Below are 16190 nucleotides of genomic sequence, written 5' to 3' on the forward strand. Positions count from 1 at the left end.
TTTCTTCTTAAAAACCTTCTTTTTTGGAAGGAAGGAAGGAAGGAAGGAAGGAAGGAAGGAGAGGGAGGGAGGGAGGGAGGGAGGGAAGGAAGGAAGGAAGGAAAGAAGGAAGGAAGGAGAGGGAGGGAGGGAGGGAAGGAAGGAAGGAAGGAAAGAAGGAAGGAAAGGAAGGAAGGAAGGAAAGGAGGAAGGAAGGAAGGAAGGAAGGAAGGAAGGAAGGAAGGAAGGAAAGAAGGAAGGAAGGAAAGGAAGGAAGGAAGGAAAGGAGGAAGGAAGGAAGGAAGGAAGGAAGGAAGGAAGGAAGGAAGGAGAGGGAGGGAGGGAGGGAGGGAGGGAAGGAAGGAAGGAAGGAAGGAAGGAAGGAAGGAAGGAAGGAAGGAAGGAAGGAGTTGGAAGGGACCTTGGAGGTCTTCTAGTCCAACCCCCTGCCCAAGCATTTGTTTAGCAACCGTTCGAAGTTACTACATGGCACTGAAAAAAGTGACTTTTACGGCCGTTTTTCACACTTGCGACGGTCCCCATGGTCGCGTGATCACAATTTGGCCTCTTGGGCAACTGGTTCCATATTTACGACCGCTGCAGTGTCCCGTCACTTTTGCAACAAGCAAAATCGACGGGGGGGGGGGAAACTAGATTGATTTAAACCACCGTCTTCCTAACTTCATCACCACAGCGATTCACTGAACGATCGTAAAATAGGGCGTAAGAAAACTCAACTCGACCAATATCTTAGCTTAGCAGCAGAAATTTCGAGCTCAATGGCCGGTTGTAAGTCGAGGACCCCCTGTATTTTTTATTAGGAGACTTTGACAGGTTTGAAAAAAAAAAAAAAAAGACAACCGTGTCATCTTCGGAGTTCTGCAGAATTCTTCGTCTGCGGAGACCTTCCTTGCCCTCGTACGAAATTCTGGAACGGAAATTTTTTGGAAGGAAGGGACGGGAGGAAAGCAAAACCAGATGGGAGGGGAAGGAGAGAGAGAGAGAGAGGCAGAGCCGTCGACTCGGGGGCTCCCGAGCCAAGCACCTCTGGGATGACTCAGCCTGCAACCATCTGCTCCGACGGGCCAGCAGCGTCGTCGTTAGGTGGAGACGATGTCTTCTCCAACGCCCCGAGCGAAGCCAGTGGGACTTGCCAATCGGCAGGGCGTGAGACCCAGTGTCAGGGTTCCGAGTAGCCCATTCCCATTGGGATGTGGCTACTAAAAGCTGGAAGTTCAGGAAAGTTTTGAAGATAACCAGAGGGTAGAAAGTGTGTTTGTGTGTTTGTGTGTTTGTGTGTGTCTGTGTGTGAATTCCTGCCCTGATCTACTGCGGCTTCCGAGCGAGGAAGACTCCCCAGCGCTGGTCTCCGGCTGCGCAACGTTGCAATTTTGCTCGCCAACTGGACGCCATGGATTCAAATTCTTCCTCGGAGAACTCCTGAGAAAAATGAGGGGGTGAAAAAAATGAGAGGAATATTAAGAATTCCTTAATTCTTAAGGAATTCTTAAGGAATTTCCTTAAGAAAATTCCTTAAGGAAAATATTCCGAGCAAGGATATGGAGAGTCAGTTTAATTTAGTGGTTAAGAGGCATCAGGCTAGAAAACCGGGAGATGGGGAATTCTAGTTCCCACCTTAGGCATGAAAGCCGGCTGGGTGAATTTGGGCCAATCACCAGGAGACGGTGAATTCTAGTCCCGCCTTAGGCATGAAAGACAGTTGGGTGTCTTTGGGCCAATCACCAGGAGACGGTGAATTCTAGTCCCGCCTTAGGCATGAAAGACAGTTGGGTGTCTTTGGGCCAATCACCAGGAGATGGGGAATTCTAGTTCCCACCTTAGGCATGAAAGCCGGATGGGTGATTTAGGGCCAATCACCAGGAGACGGTGAATTCTAGTCCCGCCTTAGGAATGAAAGACGGTTGGGTGTCTTTGGGCCAATCACCAGGAGATGGTGAGTTCTAGTCCCGCCTTAGGCATGAAAGCCGGATGGGTGATTTAGGGCCAATCACCAGGAGACAGTGAGTTCTAGTCCCACCCAGGGGTGAAATCCAGCAAGTTCTGACAGGTTCTGGAGAAACAGTAGCGGAAATTTTGAGTAGTTCGGAGAACCGGCAAATACCACCTCTGGTTGGCTCCAGAGTGGGGAGGGAATGGGGATTTTGCAGTATCCTTCCCCCAGAAGTGGGGTGGGACGCCCAACAAGCTACACCACGCCCACCAAGCCACGGCCACAGAACCGGTAGTAAAAAAATGTGGATTTCACCACTGGTCCTGCCTTAGGCATGAAAGCCGGCTGCGTGAATTTGAGCCAATCACCAGGAGACGGTGAGTTCTAGTTCCGCCTTTGCCAAGAAGCCAGCCACATAACTTTAGGTCAGTCTCTGTCTCTCAGTCCATCTCACAGGGTTGTGGTTGCAGGGATGTTAGCCGTCTTGAGTTATTTATAAAAATAATAAAGGTGGGAAATAGATAGATAGATAGATAGATAGATAGATAGATAGATAGATAATAAAAAGATAGATAGATAGATAGATAGATAGATAGATAGATAGATAGATGATAGATGATAGATAGATAATAGATAGATAGATGATAGATAGATAATAGATAGATAGATGATAGATAGATAATAGATAGATAGATAGATAGATAGATAGATAGATAGATGATAGATAGATGATAGATAGATAGATAGATAGATAGATAGATAGATAGATGATAGATAGATAATAGATAGATAGATAGATAGATAGATAGATAGATAGATAATAGATAGATAGATGATAGATAGATAATAGATAGATAGATAGATAGATAATAGATAGATAGATAGATAATAAATAGATAGATAGATAGATAGATAGATAGATGATAGATAGATAATAGATAGATAGATAGATAGATAGATAGATAATAAATAGATAGATAGATAGATAGATAGATAGAAAGATAGATGATAGACAGACTGACAGATGATAGATAGATAGATAGATAGATGATAGATGATAGATAGATAATAGATAGATAGATGATAGATAGATAATAGATAGATAGATAGATAGATAGATAGATAGATAGATAGATGATAGACAGACTGACAGAGATGATAGATAGATAGATAGATAGATAGATAGATAGATAGATAATAGATGGAGGAGTAGATGGAGTGATAGACAGATAGTTAGATAATGGATGGATGGATGGAGGGGTAGATGGAGGGATAGATAGATAATAGATGGAGGGAGGGAGGGAGGGATAGATAGATGGAGGGATGGAGGGATAGATAATAGATGGAGGGATGGAGGGATAGATAACAGATGGAGGGAGGGAGGGATAGATAGATGATGGATGGATGCATAGATAGATAGATAGATAGATAGATAGATAATAGATGGAGGGATAGACAGATAGATAATGGATGGATGGATGGATGGATGAATGGAGGGATAGACAGATAATAGATGGAGGGAGGGAGGGATAGATAGATGATGGATGGATGCATAGATAGATAGATAGATAGATAATAGATGGAGGGATAGATGGAGGGATGGATGGAGGGATAGACAGATAGATAGTTAGATAATAGATGGAGGGATGGATGGAGGGATAGATAGATAATAGATGGAGGGAGAGAGGGAGGGATAGATAGATAGATTTATGCTCCTCCCTCCTTACGACCAGCTTACGACCAGTATCAATCCTTCCATTCCCCACCATCCAGCCAGAGCTGAAGAAGCTTCTTGGAAGAGAAGCGAAACGTCTTCAAAAAGAAAAAAACTCAGAAAGTCCAGTTGCCTCCTGAAAAAAGCTTCTTTACATACTTATACCTTTGTGCTGAATTGCCAGCCCACCTGAACAAACTTCTCCTTGCTCTTCTCCAGGGCTTGAAGTTCTTGGGTCAATGAAGACAGCATCTCGTTGGTGGAGTCCAACGCTCGGACCTGGACGAAGCCGGCCTCTTCCAATAACTATGGAAGATGAAGGTAAAGTTATTGGATAGGGGTGCACAGATTAATTTGAATAAAGGTAAAAAGGTAGAGGTTCCCCTCACACCTATGTGTTAGTCGTTCCCAACTCTAGGGGGCGGTGCTCACCTCTGTTTCAAAGCCGAAGAGCCAGCGCTGTCCGAAGATGTCTCCGTGGTCATGTGGCCGGCATGACTCAATGCCAAAGACACACGGAACGCTGTTCTCTTCCCACCAAAGGGGGTCCCTATTTTTCTACTTGCATTTTTTTTTAGGTGCTTTCGAACTGCTAGGTTGGCAGAAGCTGAGACAAGTCACGGGAGCTCACCCCGTTACACAGCACTAGGGACTCGAACCGCCGAACTGCCGACCTTTCGATCGACAAGCTCAGCTTAATTTGATCGCAAGTGACAAGCACACGCACAGAATAGTAGAACGCGACGAATGGACAGTGGGTGGAAAGTGACAGAATCATAGGGCTGGGAGGGACCTTGGAGGTCTCCTAGTCCAACCCCCTACTCAAGGTAGGAGGTTAATTTGATGGTCGGAGATGGATCCTTTTGTAGAACAGACGGTGCTCAATTTACAACCGGGACCGGGACTCCCGTAGCTTAACCATCCAGTTGCTCAGTGAGATGCACCTGATTTCACAATCTTTTTCCTCCCATGGTTGTTAAGTGAAGTGCTGCTTCTGTTAAGTGAATCACGCGGTCGTTAAGCAAATCCGAATTACCCCATTGGCTTTTGCTTGTCGGAGAGTTGCAAATGTCGACGGCGGGACGTTGCTTGCAACCCTCCTTAATACCGGATGGTTGTAAGCCTGAGGACTGATTGCGTCACCTTTTTTTCTGGCAATGTCATAACTTTTGGAACGGTCATTAAATGAATGGTCGTAAGTCGAGAACTACCTGCCATGATGGAGCTCTCCAGCCCATCATTCAGAAATTTCTCCCCACCTCACATAACGTTACCTGGCCATAGTCGTCCGGGGTAAGGAGGCTGTACTTCCTCTGCTCGACGTATCGCGTGAAAGCCGTGGACCACGGACGTGGCCCACAGCAATAATCGGAGATGAGAAGCTGCCCGCCGGCTTTCAGCCACGACTAGGAAGAAGTCAGAGATGGCGGTGTAAGACGGACTGTAAGCTCCAAGACTGTGTTTCTCAACGTTGGCAGCTTTAAGGTGGGTGGACTTCAACTCCCAGAGTTCCCCAGCCAGCATGCTGAGGAGTTGAGGTCCATCTCTCTTAAAGCATGATGGCAGGGGAATTCTGGGAATTGAAGTCCACCTTAAAGCATGCTGGTTGGGGAATTCTGGGAGTTGAAGTCCACCCATCTTAAAATATACTGGTTAGGGAATTCTGGGAATTGAAGTCCACCCATTTTAAAGCATGATGGCTGGGGAATTCTGGGAATTGAAGTCCACCCATCTTAAAATATACTGGTTGGGGAATTCTGGGAGTTGAAGTCCATCCATCTTAAAATATACTGGTTGGGGAATTCTGGGAGTTGAAGTCCACCCATCTTAAAGTAGACTGGCTGGGGGATTCTGGGAGTTGAAGTCCACCCATCCTAAATCATGCTGGCTGGGGGATTCTGGGAATTGAAGTCCATCCATTTTAAAGCATGATGGCTGGGGAATTCTGGGAATTGAAGTCCACCCATCTTAAAATATACTGGTTGGAGAATTCTGGGAATTGAAGTCCACCCATCTTAAAATATACTGGTTGGGGAATTCTGGGAGTTGAAGTCCATCCATCTTAAAATATACTGGTTGGAGAATTCTGGGAATTGAAGTCCACCCATCTTAAAGTAGACTGGCTGGGGGATTCTGGGAGTTGAAGTCCACCCATCCTAAATCATGCTGGCTGGGGGATTCTGGGAGTTGAAGTCCACCCATCCTAAATCATGCTGGCTGGGGGATTCTGGGAGTTGAAATCCACCCATCTTAAATCTGCCAAAATTGAGTAACGTTAACTCTGAGTTTCTTGTTTCTACGCAGAGAAGTTTGGCTCCATCTATTTATCTGCAGAGACGAGAAGGAAACTCACCAGGAACCTCCGAAAAAGGCTAATTTTGTCTTTGATGTGCAGAATGGTGTCTCGGCTGTAAACAATATCAAAGGAAGCTTCTGGGAATATTCTCCAGGTGACATCGCTGATTTCAAACTGGACCTAGAATTAGAAATGATCAGAGAGTAGGGGGAAAAAAAAAAACTGGGGCCAAGGATAAAACGCCAAGGATTCTCCCCCATTACCGATAACCCCACCAAAATTATCCTGCTTCAATCCGTTTTTGTTTTTTTTTTTCTTTTCTGGTTCTTACCAGGGAGCTGGGTTCCTTCTGGGCCCGTTCCAAAGCCAGCTCCACCATATTGGACGAAAGATCAAGGCCTAAGACCTCCACCCCAAATTCCTGCAAAGAAAAAATATATATATTTAAATATTTATATATTTATATATAAAAGTAAAAGAAGAAACAGACATACTGCAAACTCCGGAACTTAAGATTTTAAAATTTTAAAAGAATTAAAATTTTATTTTACTAAGCTTTATATATATATATATATATATATATATATATATATATATATATATATTTGACAAGTTTGGAAACTTGGGACAATTTAAAGATGCACCACGTAGTTATGGAAGTCCACCTCAACTTAAGCTCTGAGTGGGAACTTCAGATTTCCACCCCATGTGCAGAGTACCGATGTCTGAGGTCACTAGAATCAGAATAATAATAATAATAATAATAATAATACAAGGAAATCCAAGGTACCTTGGCCAGGTAAAAATCGCTACCCCCAAGTCCACAGCCCACATCCAACACACGCTGACCGGGTTTCAAATCCAGCTGGCGGACCAGCTCCTAGGAGAAAAAGGGGGATGCTTGTTGGACTTCAGAACAGGATAGGATAGAACTGGAGAGGATTAATGAAAAGAAGGACTAGGGGGGTGACATGATAGCAGTGTTCCAATATTTGGGGGGGAGCTGTCACAAAGAAGAGGGGGTCCACCTATTCTCCAAAGCACCAGAAGGCGGGACAAGGAGACGCAACGGATGGAAACGAATCAAGGAGAGAAGCAACGTAGAACTAGGGAGAAATTTCCTGGCGGTGAGAGCACTCGGCCAGTGGAACAGCCTGCCACCAGAAGTCGTGGGAGCTTCATCCCTGGAAGCTTTCAAGAAGAGGCTGGACTGCCATCTGTCAGGGATGGTGTAGGGTCTCCTGTTTGAGCGCGGGGTTGGACTAGATGACCTACAAGGTCCCTTCCAACTTTGTTATTAACTGGAGGCTTTCAAGAAGAGAGTGGACAAGCTTTTATCTGAAGTGGAATAGGGTCTCTTGCTTGTGCAAGGGGTTGGACTAGACGACCTCTAAGGTCCCTTCTGATTCTGTTATTCTGCTAACGATAGAATAGAATAATTCTGGGAGTTGAAGTCCACCCATTGTAAAGCACGCCGGCTGGGGAATTCTGGGAATTGAAGTCCATCTATCTTAAAGCCTGCTGGCTGGGGAATTCTGGGAATTGAAGTCCACCCATCGTAAAGCATGCTGGCTGGGGAATTCTGGGAATTGAATTCCGCTCATCGTAAAGCATGTTGGCTGGAGGATTCTGGGAGTTGAAGTCCACCCATCTTAAAGCATGCTGGTTAGGGAATTCTGGGAGTTGAAGTCCACCCATCGTAAAGGATGCTGGCTGGGGAATTCTGGGAGTTGAAGTCCACCCATCTTAAAGCATGCTGGCTGGGGAATTCTGGGAGTTGAAGTCCACCCATCTTAAAGCATACTGGCTGGGGAATTCTGGGAGTTGAAGTCCACCCCTCTTAAAGTTAATACTGAAGTACATAATGCCATGTATTCTGCAAACTCAGAAAATGGGTTCATCAGGTTAGCCAATATAAGAGGAAGTGATTGGGAATTTGGGATGAAGGACACTTCACATCACCTTAGTACTATTCAACCCTCCTGTGCTGACAAAGGTTGATCCAAAGACCCATTCGTAGCGCCGGATGCTCCGAGTGGCATATTGTTCGTTGTCCAGAAATTTCTGGAAGGTGTCATATCCAAGCGTGTTTTTGAGCTCCCGGGGAACCTTTTGGAGAAGCCAGCAAATCTGATTCTGGTTTTGCTTTCTCTGAAGAGCAAACAAACAGACCAAGAAAACAACTTGAGGTTAGGACTGAGAATTCGAGGGTCCCATTCGATTTGTGCTTTAAGCTCAAGTTTCTAGTCCCCTCCACATATCTTGGCAAACCGAGACTACCTTGGCAAAAACGCGGTGGTCAGTTGTTTTTTTTAAAAAAAAAATAAGGCAGGTTGTTTTGCAATTTGTAAGCGGTAAGCTACCCACAATCACTGGGAGCTGGGTGGCCTACAGATGGTAAAGAGATGGGTGGATAGAATAGATGGATAGATAGGCAGACAAACAGAGAGACAGACAGACAAGATGATAGATAGATGGCAGATGTAGATAGATATAAATAGACAGAAATAGATGATATATCTATTCTGTCTCATCTATTTCTATTCATCCATTATCTATCTACCTACCTACCTACCTACCTACCTACCTCTTTATCTCTATCATCTATTTATTATATCTATCTATCTATCTATCTATCTATCTATCTATCTATCTATCATCTATTTATTTATTTATTTATTTATTATCTATGTCTATCATCTATCTATTCTGTCTCATCTATTTCTATCCATCCATTATCTATCTATCATCTATCTATCTATCTATCTATCTATCTATCTATCTATCATCTATTTATTTATTTATTTATTTATTTTCTATGTCTATCATCTATCTATTCTGTCTCATCTATTTCTATCCATCCATTTTCTATCTATCTATCTATCTATTTATCTATCTATCTATCTATCTATCTATCTATCTATCTATCTGTCTGTCTGTCTATCTATCATCTATTTATTTATTTATTTATTTATTTATTTATTATCTATGTCTATCATCTATCTATTCTGTCTCATCTATTTCTATCCATCCATTATCTATCTATCTATCTATCTATCTATCTATTTATTATCTATGTCTGTAAATATCTATTATCTATCATCTATCTAGTCACCTATCTACCCATATATCATCTATATGGCAGAGAATCCCTTGCTAAAATTTTTGAAGCCCGCCCCTGGAGGGCTGTTACCTTGATGTAAGCCTGCACTGAACGGGACAGGACAATCTCAAAGCCGTAAGACATGTTTCCGATCGTCACTTGAGCTGACGTGAGGAGTTGATTGTATTCCGCAGGCTTTCGGTAAAAGGAAGGGTTAAAATGTCTTGGGATGTTTCCTAAAATAAATTGGGAGGAGTGAAAGCCAGCAGATCGGTGAGGGGGAAAAAAAACAAACAAACTAGGCATCCAATCTGATGATGAAATCAAAAGTGCCACCTTGTAAAAAATTCATCAAAAACAGATCATAAACCAGTATTCTCATCTTTGCTTGCATTGCATTCCAGTTATTATCTCTCACGCTTCAATCTCATATTCAACAGTTGAGCTGTGTCAGAAAAAAAACCTAGAAAACTGGCCCTTAATTGTTCCCCCCTGGGACCAGATTTTGCTCTATAAAACCATGAGGGCTAGAAACTTTGGAGACAGATTGAATTGATCAGGAAAAGGAGCATGAGCATTGAATTAAAAAAAACAAAATACCACTATTCCAGGTTAAATTCCTTGCAAGTTCTGATGGGGGGAAAAATGGCTCAAAATTTGGGAGACCTGCAAAGTTTTAAATAGAGACATTCTAAGATAAGGAGATCAATATTTTTGAGTTTTTCTACTTCCTGGATCAATGGATTTTTGGAATGGGTTATTTGGGATTCAACGCACTGGGGGGAGATCCAATTATTATCTTTGCAAAGGAGGGAAAAACCAGGCTGTCACATCAAATCATACATTGGTTTATATATCTGTCCTATGCAATGTTAAATAAACACAGCAATTATTAGTTGTGCGAATGCAGCCAAAAATATGCTTGTTATATTTTGCAAATCTGGAAGTTATATTGCAAACGTCTGCCCTCTGGTGACTAAAGTTGGCTATTGCAAGGGTTTCCACCAAAAAAATCTGTGCATTCCAAAGGATGGTAAATACACTGCCCTCTGGTGGCTGCGACAGGCCATTACAATGTTTCTTGGAAAAGGGCTTAATTCTAATCTAAAAGGAGAAAAGGCAGAAAGAACACGTCTGCCCTCTGCTGGCTGCTTTTGGTCATTGCATCAAAAGTGATGGAGCTGTTTAAAAGGCTGCGAAATGCTGCCCACTGGCGGTTGAGTCTCAGCATTGCACCCTGTGGGAAAATGTTTGCATTCGGGTTTTAGCTGTGGCTCCCGGGTTCGGTTTTTATTTTATTTTTTTTAATAAATAAGAAAAAAAGTAAAAAAACCCAAATACCACCTCTGGCTGGCCCCAGAGTGGGGTGGGAATGAAATTTTTGCAATATCCTTCCCCCAGGAGTGGGGAGGGAATGGGGATTTTGCAGTATCCTTCCCCTGGAGTGGGGTGGGAATGGGGATTTTGCAGTATCCTTCCCCTGGAGTGGGGAGGGGGAATGGGGATTTTGCAGTATCCTTCCCCTGGAGTGGGGAGGAATAGAGATTTTCCGCCAGGCCGGGCTATCAACATAATAATTTTAAATTGGGGTATTTTAAATTTCTGGGGTTTTAAATTGAGCCAAATCTATTTAATCATTTTAAATTTTTAATCGTTGTTTTGTCTTGTGTTTTTAAATAGGCTGTACACTGCCCTGAGTCCTTCGGGAGAAGGGCGGTATAGAAATAAAATTATTATTATTATTATTATTATTATTATTATTATTATTATTATTATTATTATTATTATTATTATTATTTTGCAGTATCCTTCCCCCTGGAATGAGGAGGAAATGGGGATTTTGCAGTATCCTTCCCCTGCCACGCCCACCAAGCCACACCCACAGAACCGGTAGTAAAAAAAATTGGATTTCACCCCTGAGTTGAAGTCCATATACCCAAGATCGGTGGACACTAATCTGGATGCCATCCTGACACTTCAGTGCCTCACTTTCCAAATTCGCTTCGGATCTGGTTTCTCAGGTGAACTCACCTGATTGGTAAAAACACGATTCCCGGAAGAAGATACGGCCGTGCGGTCTTAACCACAGAAGCATCTGCTGGACTAAAGCATTCAGCTCGACATCCGACAGGTACATGAACAGCCAATTGGAGAAGATGAGGTCAAAGCTAAAATTGGGAGGACAAATAAATGATCAGAAGATGGTGTGACTTTGGGCCAATCACCAGGAGACGGTGAGTTCTAGTCTCACTTTAAGCATTAAAGTCAGATGGGTAACTTTGGGCCAATCACCAGGAGAGGGTGAGTTCTCCATTCCTACCCCACTCCAGGGGAAGGATACTGCAAAATCTCCATTCCCTCCCCACTCCAGGGGAAGGATACTGCAAAATCCCCATTCCCACCCCACTCCAGGGGAAGGATACTGCAAAATCCCCATTCCCACCCCACTCCAGGGGAAGGATACTGCAAAATCTACATTCCCACCCCACTCTGGGGCCAGCCAGAGGTGGAATTTGCCGGTTTTGCAAACTACTCAAAATTTCCGCTACTGGTTCTCCAGAACCTGTCAGAATCTGCTGGATTTCACCCCTGGTCCAATTGCCTCTTGAAAAAGTCATCTTTGGGATCACTAGCTAGCGTTAAATTTGACCAAGTAATTGTACAATTTGTTTTCACCTCTGGCTTGGGAACTCCAAGGTGGTAACATCCGCCTGTAAAAACGTTACATTGGTCCGATGGCCGTTTTTTTTCCCGATTCCGTTTCAAGAAACTACCCATAAAATCAACGGCAGTCACATGTTGGGCTAATTCTGCCAGCGATCCAGTGAATCGGCTGAAAAAGATAGAAGGAAGGAATTGTGTACCCAATTTTATCAACAGAACAATACAGGTAGTTTTAAAAGCCTCTGACGATCCCAGGTGAGCCGCGCGATCATCAGAGGCTTTTTTTTTTTTTACTTTTAAAAGCATTTTTTCGGCCAAAGAGGCTCTGATGATTGCGCGGCTCAACTGGGCAATGGGGGGGGGGGGCAGGGATTTTTGCTACCGGTTCTCAGAACCACCCACCTCCATCGCTACCGGATCGGGTGATTCGGTTTGAACCGGGAGCATTTCACCCCTGCTTTAGTGGCCTCTGAGCATGTACAGATTGCCTTTCTCTCTTCACGAGATCTGGAACTTGGAGTGTGGAACACTTTACTGGATAGGAGGCAGGAATATTAGGTACCTTCGCTGCCTGGAGTTATACAGGTAGTCCTCGACTTACGACCACAATTGAGCCCAACATTTTTTGTTGCTAAGTGAAACATTTGTTAAGCGAATTTTGCCCCATTTTACGGTCTTTTGTGCCATGGTTGTTAAGTGACTCACTGCAGGTATTTAAGTTAGTCACATGGTTGTTAAGTGAAACTGGCCTCCCCATTGTCCGAAGGTTGCAAAAGGGGATCAGATGACCTTGGGACACTGTGACTGTCATAAATGTGAACCAGTCACCAAGCATATGAATTTTGATCACGTGACTATGGGGATGCTGCAAAGGTCATAAGTGTGAAAAACGGTCCTAAGTCCCTTTTTTCAGCGCCGTTGTAACTTGGAATGGTCACTAAATGAACTGTTGTAAGTCCAGGACTACCTATATGCTTCCTGATCTCGCCATCACTTACCCTATCATCTTCTTTTAACGACCCCATAATCCCTTGTGGGGTGGAGTCTGGGCAACTGAATGGAGCTGAGTGTTTTACTGGCCAGATGCCTTTCCTGTCACCAGTGCGGAGTCTTTTTTTCAGCAGATCTATTCACTTTGTGTGCAGAGAAAGAGAGAAATATCTGCCTCTACCTGGGATCAAACTCACAGCCTCCTTGATTGTGAGGCGAGAGCTCCACCTCTAGGCCACTGCACCGCTTACCCTATCCCGGCTCCCAATTCTAACACTTCCTGTCCTTCCAGGAAAGGCAGAAGACTGAGTATCTCCGGTGTATCTTCCCGAGTGAGTTCCTGCGCTCCGGAGTCCAGCATCATTTCCTCCAGCGAGGAATTCTGCGAATGTTCCTCCCAAAATTGGTGCATCAGATGGCGGGGGGAAGATTCGGGTGCTGGTGGAAAAATAAAATAAAATAAAATAATGAAAATATTCAAAAAATAATAAAAAACATTATTAGTTCTGCCTTCCCCAGATTAGACTTTGCAAGAGGTCCAGGGAGGGCTGTTGGGGGTTTGCAAGGGTTCGGGAGAACCTCTAGCTAAGATTCTGTGCAGTTCGGAGAATCCCCAAATCCCACTCCTGGCTGGCCTCGCCTATCCCGCCCCGCCCCTCCCAGGAGTCCCCATACAGCCCGTTTTGAATGCAGGTAAGTGCAGGGCGCGCACGGAGGCTCGGGGAGGGTGAAAAATGGGCCTATTGGAAACTTAGGAAGGCTGGAAACGGGCCCGTTTCTGGCCTCCAGAGGGCCACCGGAGCCTGGGGAGGCCGTTTTCGCCCTCCCGGAGGCTCAAGGAAAGCCTCCGGAGGCTGGGGAGGGCACAAACTCCCCGGCCTGCCGTGGTGCAGGAGGCCAACTAGGCCACGCCCACCAGTAACCAGGTAAAGAACCCCTTGCTAAAATTTTTGAAGCCCACCCCTGAAGAGGTCCTTTTGTAAAGTTACAGGTAGTTCTCCATTGTCAACAGTTCATTTACTCACCATTCGAATTCACTTATTCTTATTCTTATTCTTATTCTTATTCTTATTCTTATTCTTATTCTTATTCTTATTCTTATTCTTATTCTTATTCTTATTCTTCTATTATTCTATTCTATTCTATTCTATTCTATTCTATTCTATTCTATTCTATTCTATTCTATTCTATTCTATTCTATTCCATTCCATTCCATTCCATTCCATTCTAATTTTATATACATTCTATTCTTATTCTTATTCTTATTCTTATTCTTATTCTTATTCTTATTCTTATTCTTATTCTTATTCTTATTCTATTCTATTCTATTCTATTCTATTCTATTCTATTCTATTCTATTCTATTCCATTCCATTCCATTCCATTCCATTCTAATTTTATATTCATTCTATTCTTATTCTTCTATTCCATTCTTCCCTCTCTTACGCTTCCTCTCCCAGTGACGTCTCTGTTTCTTAAGGGAGAAAACTGATGGGGAATTTTGCGAAAGGAGAAAGTGGGGAGGGGAAGGGAGACGGTGTGAGATGGAGGCGAATCCAGGACTTGGACACGAGAGGACGAGGTGGCAGATTTTGGAGAGGCAGGTGGACCTTTGGACGCCAGCGAATGCTGGAATCGGAAGACCGAAGATCACGGCCAGAAACGGATTGTGATACGCAAGAGATAAAAGAATTGGGTGAAGGTCATGAGAAGTCTTTGAAGAGGAGAAGAAGACGAGAACTCTGGCAGCAGACAAGGAAAACCCTCCAAATTTAGTGGGGGGGAAGCACCAGACCTGATCCAGACGTAAAAAAATTCTTTAAAAAATGCTGCCTGGATTCTCACAACCCTTGTTGAGCGAGAGCTCAGTTAAAATCTAGCACTGAGGACTGCGGGAATATTAATAACAGCACTGATAATAAGAATAAAGAGGATGGAAGCTGAGCCAGTCTAAGTCAAAAGGTAGAAATAAGCCAGGTTCGAATAGCAATAGGGAGGGAGGGAGGGAGGGAGGGAGGGAGGAAGGAAGGAGAGAGAGAGAAAAGGAAAGAAGGAAGGAAAGAGAGGGGATAGAGACAGGAGGGAGGAAGGGAGAAAGGAAGGAAGGAAGAAGGAAAAGAGAGGAGGGAGGGAGGAGAGAGAGAAAAGGAAGGAAGGAGAGGAGAAAGAGACAGGAGGGAGGAAGGGAGAAAGGAAGGAAGAGGGAAAAGATAGGAGGGAGGGAGGAAAGAAGGAGAGAGAGAAAAGGAAGGAAGGAGAGGAGAAAGAGATAGGAGGGAGGGGGGAGAAAGGAAAGAAGGAAGAGGGAAAAAAGAGGAGGGAGGGAGGAAGGAAGGAGAGTGAGAAAAGGAAGGAAGGAAGGAAGGAAGAAGAGGGGAAAGACAGGGGAAGGAAGGAAGGAAGAGGGAAAAGGGAGACAGGAGGGAGGGAGAAAGGAAGGAGAGAGAGAAAAGGAAGGAAGAAGGAAGGAAGGAGAGATGGAAGGAGAATTGGAGGGTGAGAGTAAAGAAGGAAGGGAGGAAATGGGTGTTTTTGAGAATAGGTTGACCCCCTCTTCTTTAAGAAGCAGTTAAATATTAAGAAATACTTGCCCCCCCCAAAACATTGCCCCATAATTCCTTGGCATCATACAAGTAGTCCTCGACTTATAACAGTCCATTTAGTGACCGTTCAAAGTTACAACGACACTGGGGGGGAAAAATGACTTATGACCATTTTTCACACTTACGACCGTTGTGGCCATCCCCGCGATCACGTGATCCGAATTCAAGATGCTTGGCAACGGGCTCGCATTTACGACGGTCCGAGAGTCACATGATTCCCCTTTTGCGACCTCCTGACAAGCCAAAACCATGGAGACTCCAGATTCACTTAACCACCGCTTATTCCTCGCTTATCAACCACATTTGATTCCGTTCACAAGTTGGCCAGAAAGGTCGTAAAATGAGGCAAAACTCACGGCTCACTTAGCAACTTAAATCTGGGTCTCCATTAGGGTCGTAAGTCGAGGACTAGCTGTATTGGCAGCTGTTTGATTTGTAACCCGATTCTTGGGGCCCCCCCCGTCACCACCTCGCCATGTGCCACATTTCCCCCCCAAATCCATACTTACTGTGTGCCATGGCTCTGCTTGGCTCCTTCTGACAGTTTCTCCAACCTGGTAACCCCGATTAATCATTAATTGACACTTCACCGATATCGGTGGCCGGCCAGCAGCCAACGAGATCAGCGTTTGTCAGGTTGTCCCTAGTACCCTCCTCTTGCCTTATCTGGAAAATGGGTTTGCGATGAATTGCGATTAATGGATATATTAAGCCACACCCCCTACTGATGCCCGGAGGAGTGACCCCCCAACCAGTCAAATCTGACTGCTAGGATACCCCAAGTTTTTGTCCCAATACTTTGGGCAGGGGAGAAAAAATATCTGGGAAGAAAGCGGTCCTTTTTATAAAAAGAAAAAAGAAAGAAAAGAAAAATAAACTTTATTTTAAATT

General features: G+C 44.1%; 1 protein-coding gene across 1 annotated transcript; it reads right to left on the reverse strand.

Annotated features, from left to right (window-relative positions):
- Positions 1 to 628: 628 nt before the first annotated feature.
- Positions 629 to 15818, reverse strand: LOC139321835 (uncharacterized). The gene is given in 13 exon segments (XM_070950742.1): positions 629 to 1419; positions 3834 to 3950; positions 4919 to 5050; positions 5998 to 6120; positions 6272 to 6361; positions 6731 to 6820; positions 7903 to 8091; positions 9134 to 9279; positions 11075 to 11211; positions 11720 to 11790; positions 11792 to 11876; positions 12949 to 13135; positions 15809 to 15818. Coding segments are annotated over 13 exon segments (1491 nt in total). The 3' UTR covers positions 629 to 1305.
- Positions 15819 to 16190: the final 372 nt, after the last annotated feature.

This window comes from Pituophis catenifer, unplaced genomic scaffold, assembly GCF_029215685.1.
Source record: "Pituophis catenifer annectens isolate HBS135680 unplaced genomic scaffold, rPitCat1.0.hap2 SCAF_10, whole genome shotgun sequence".
Classification (NCBI taxonomy): domain Eukaryota; kingdom Metazoa; phylum Chordata; class Lepidosauria; order Squamata; family Colubridae; genus Pituophis; species Pituophis catenifer.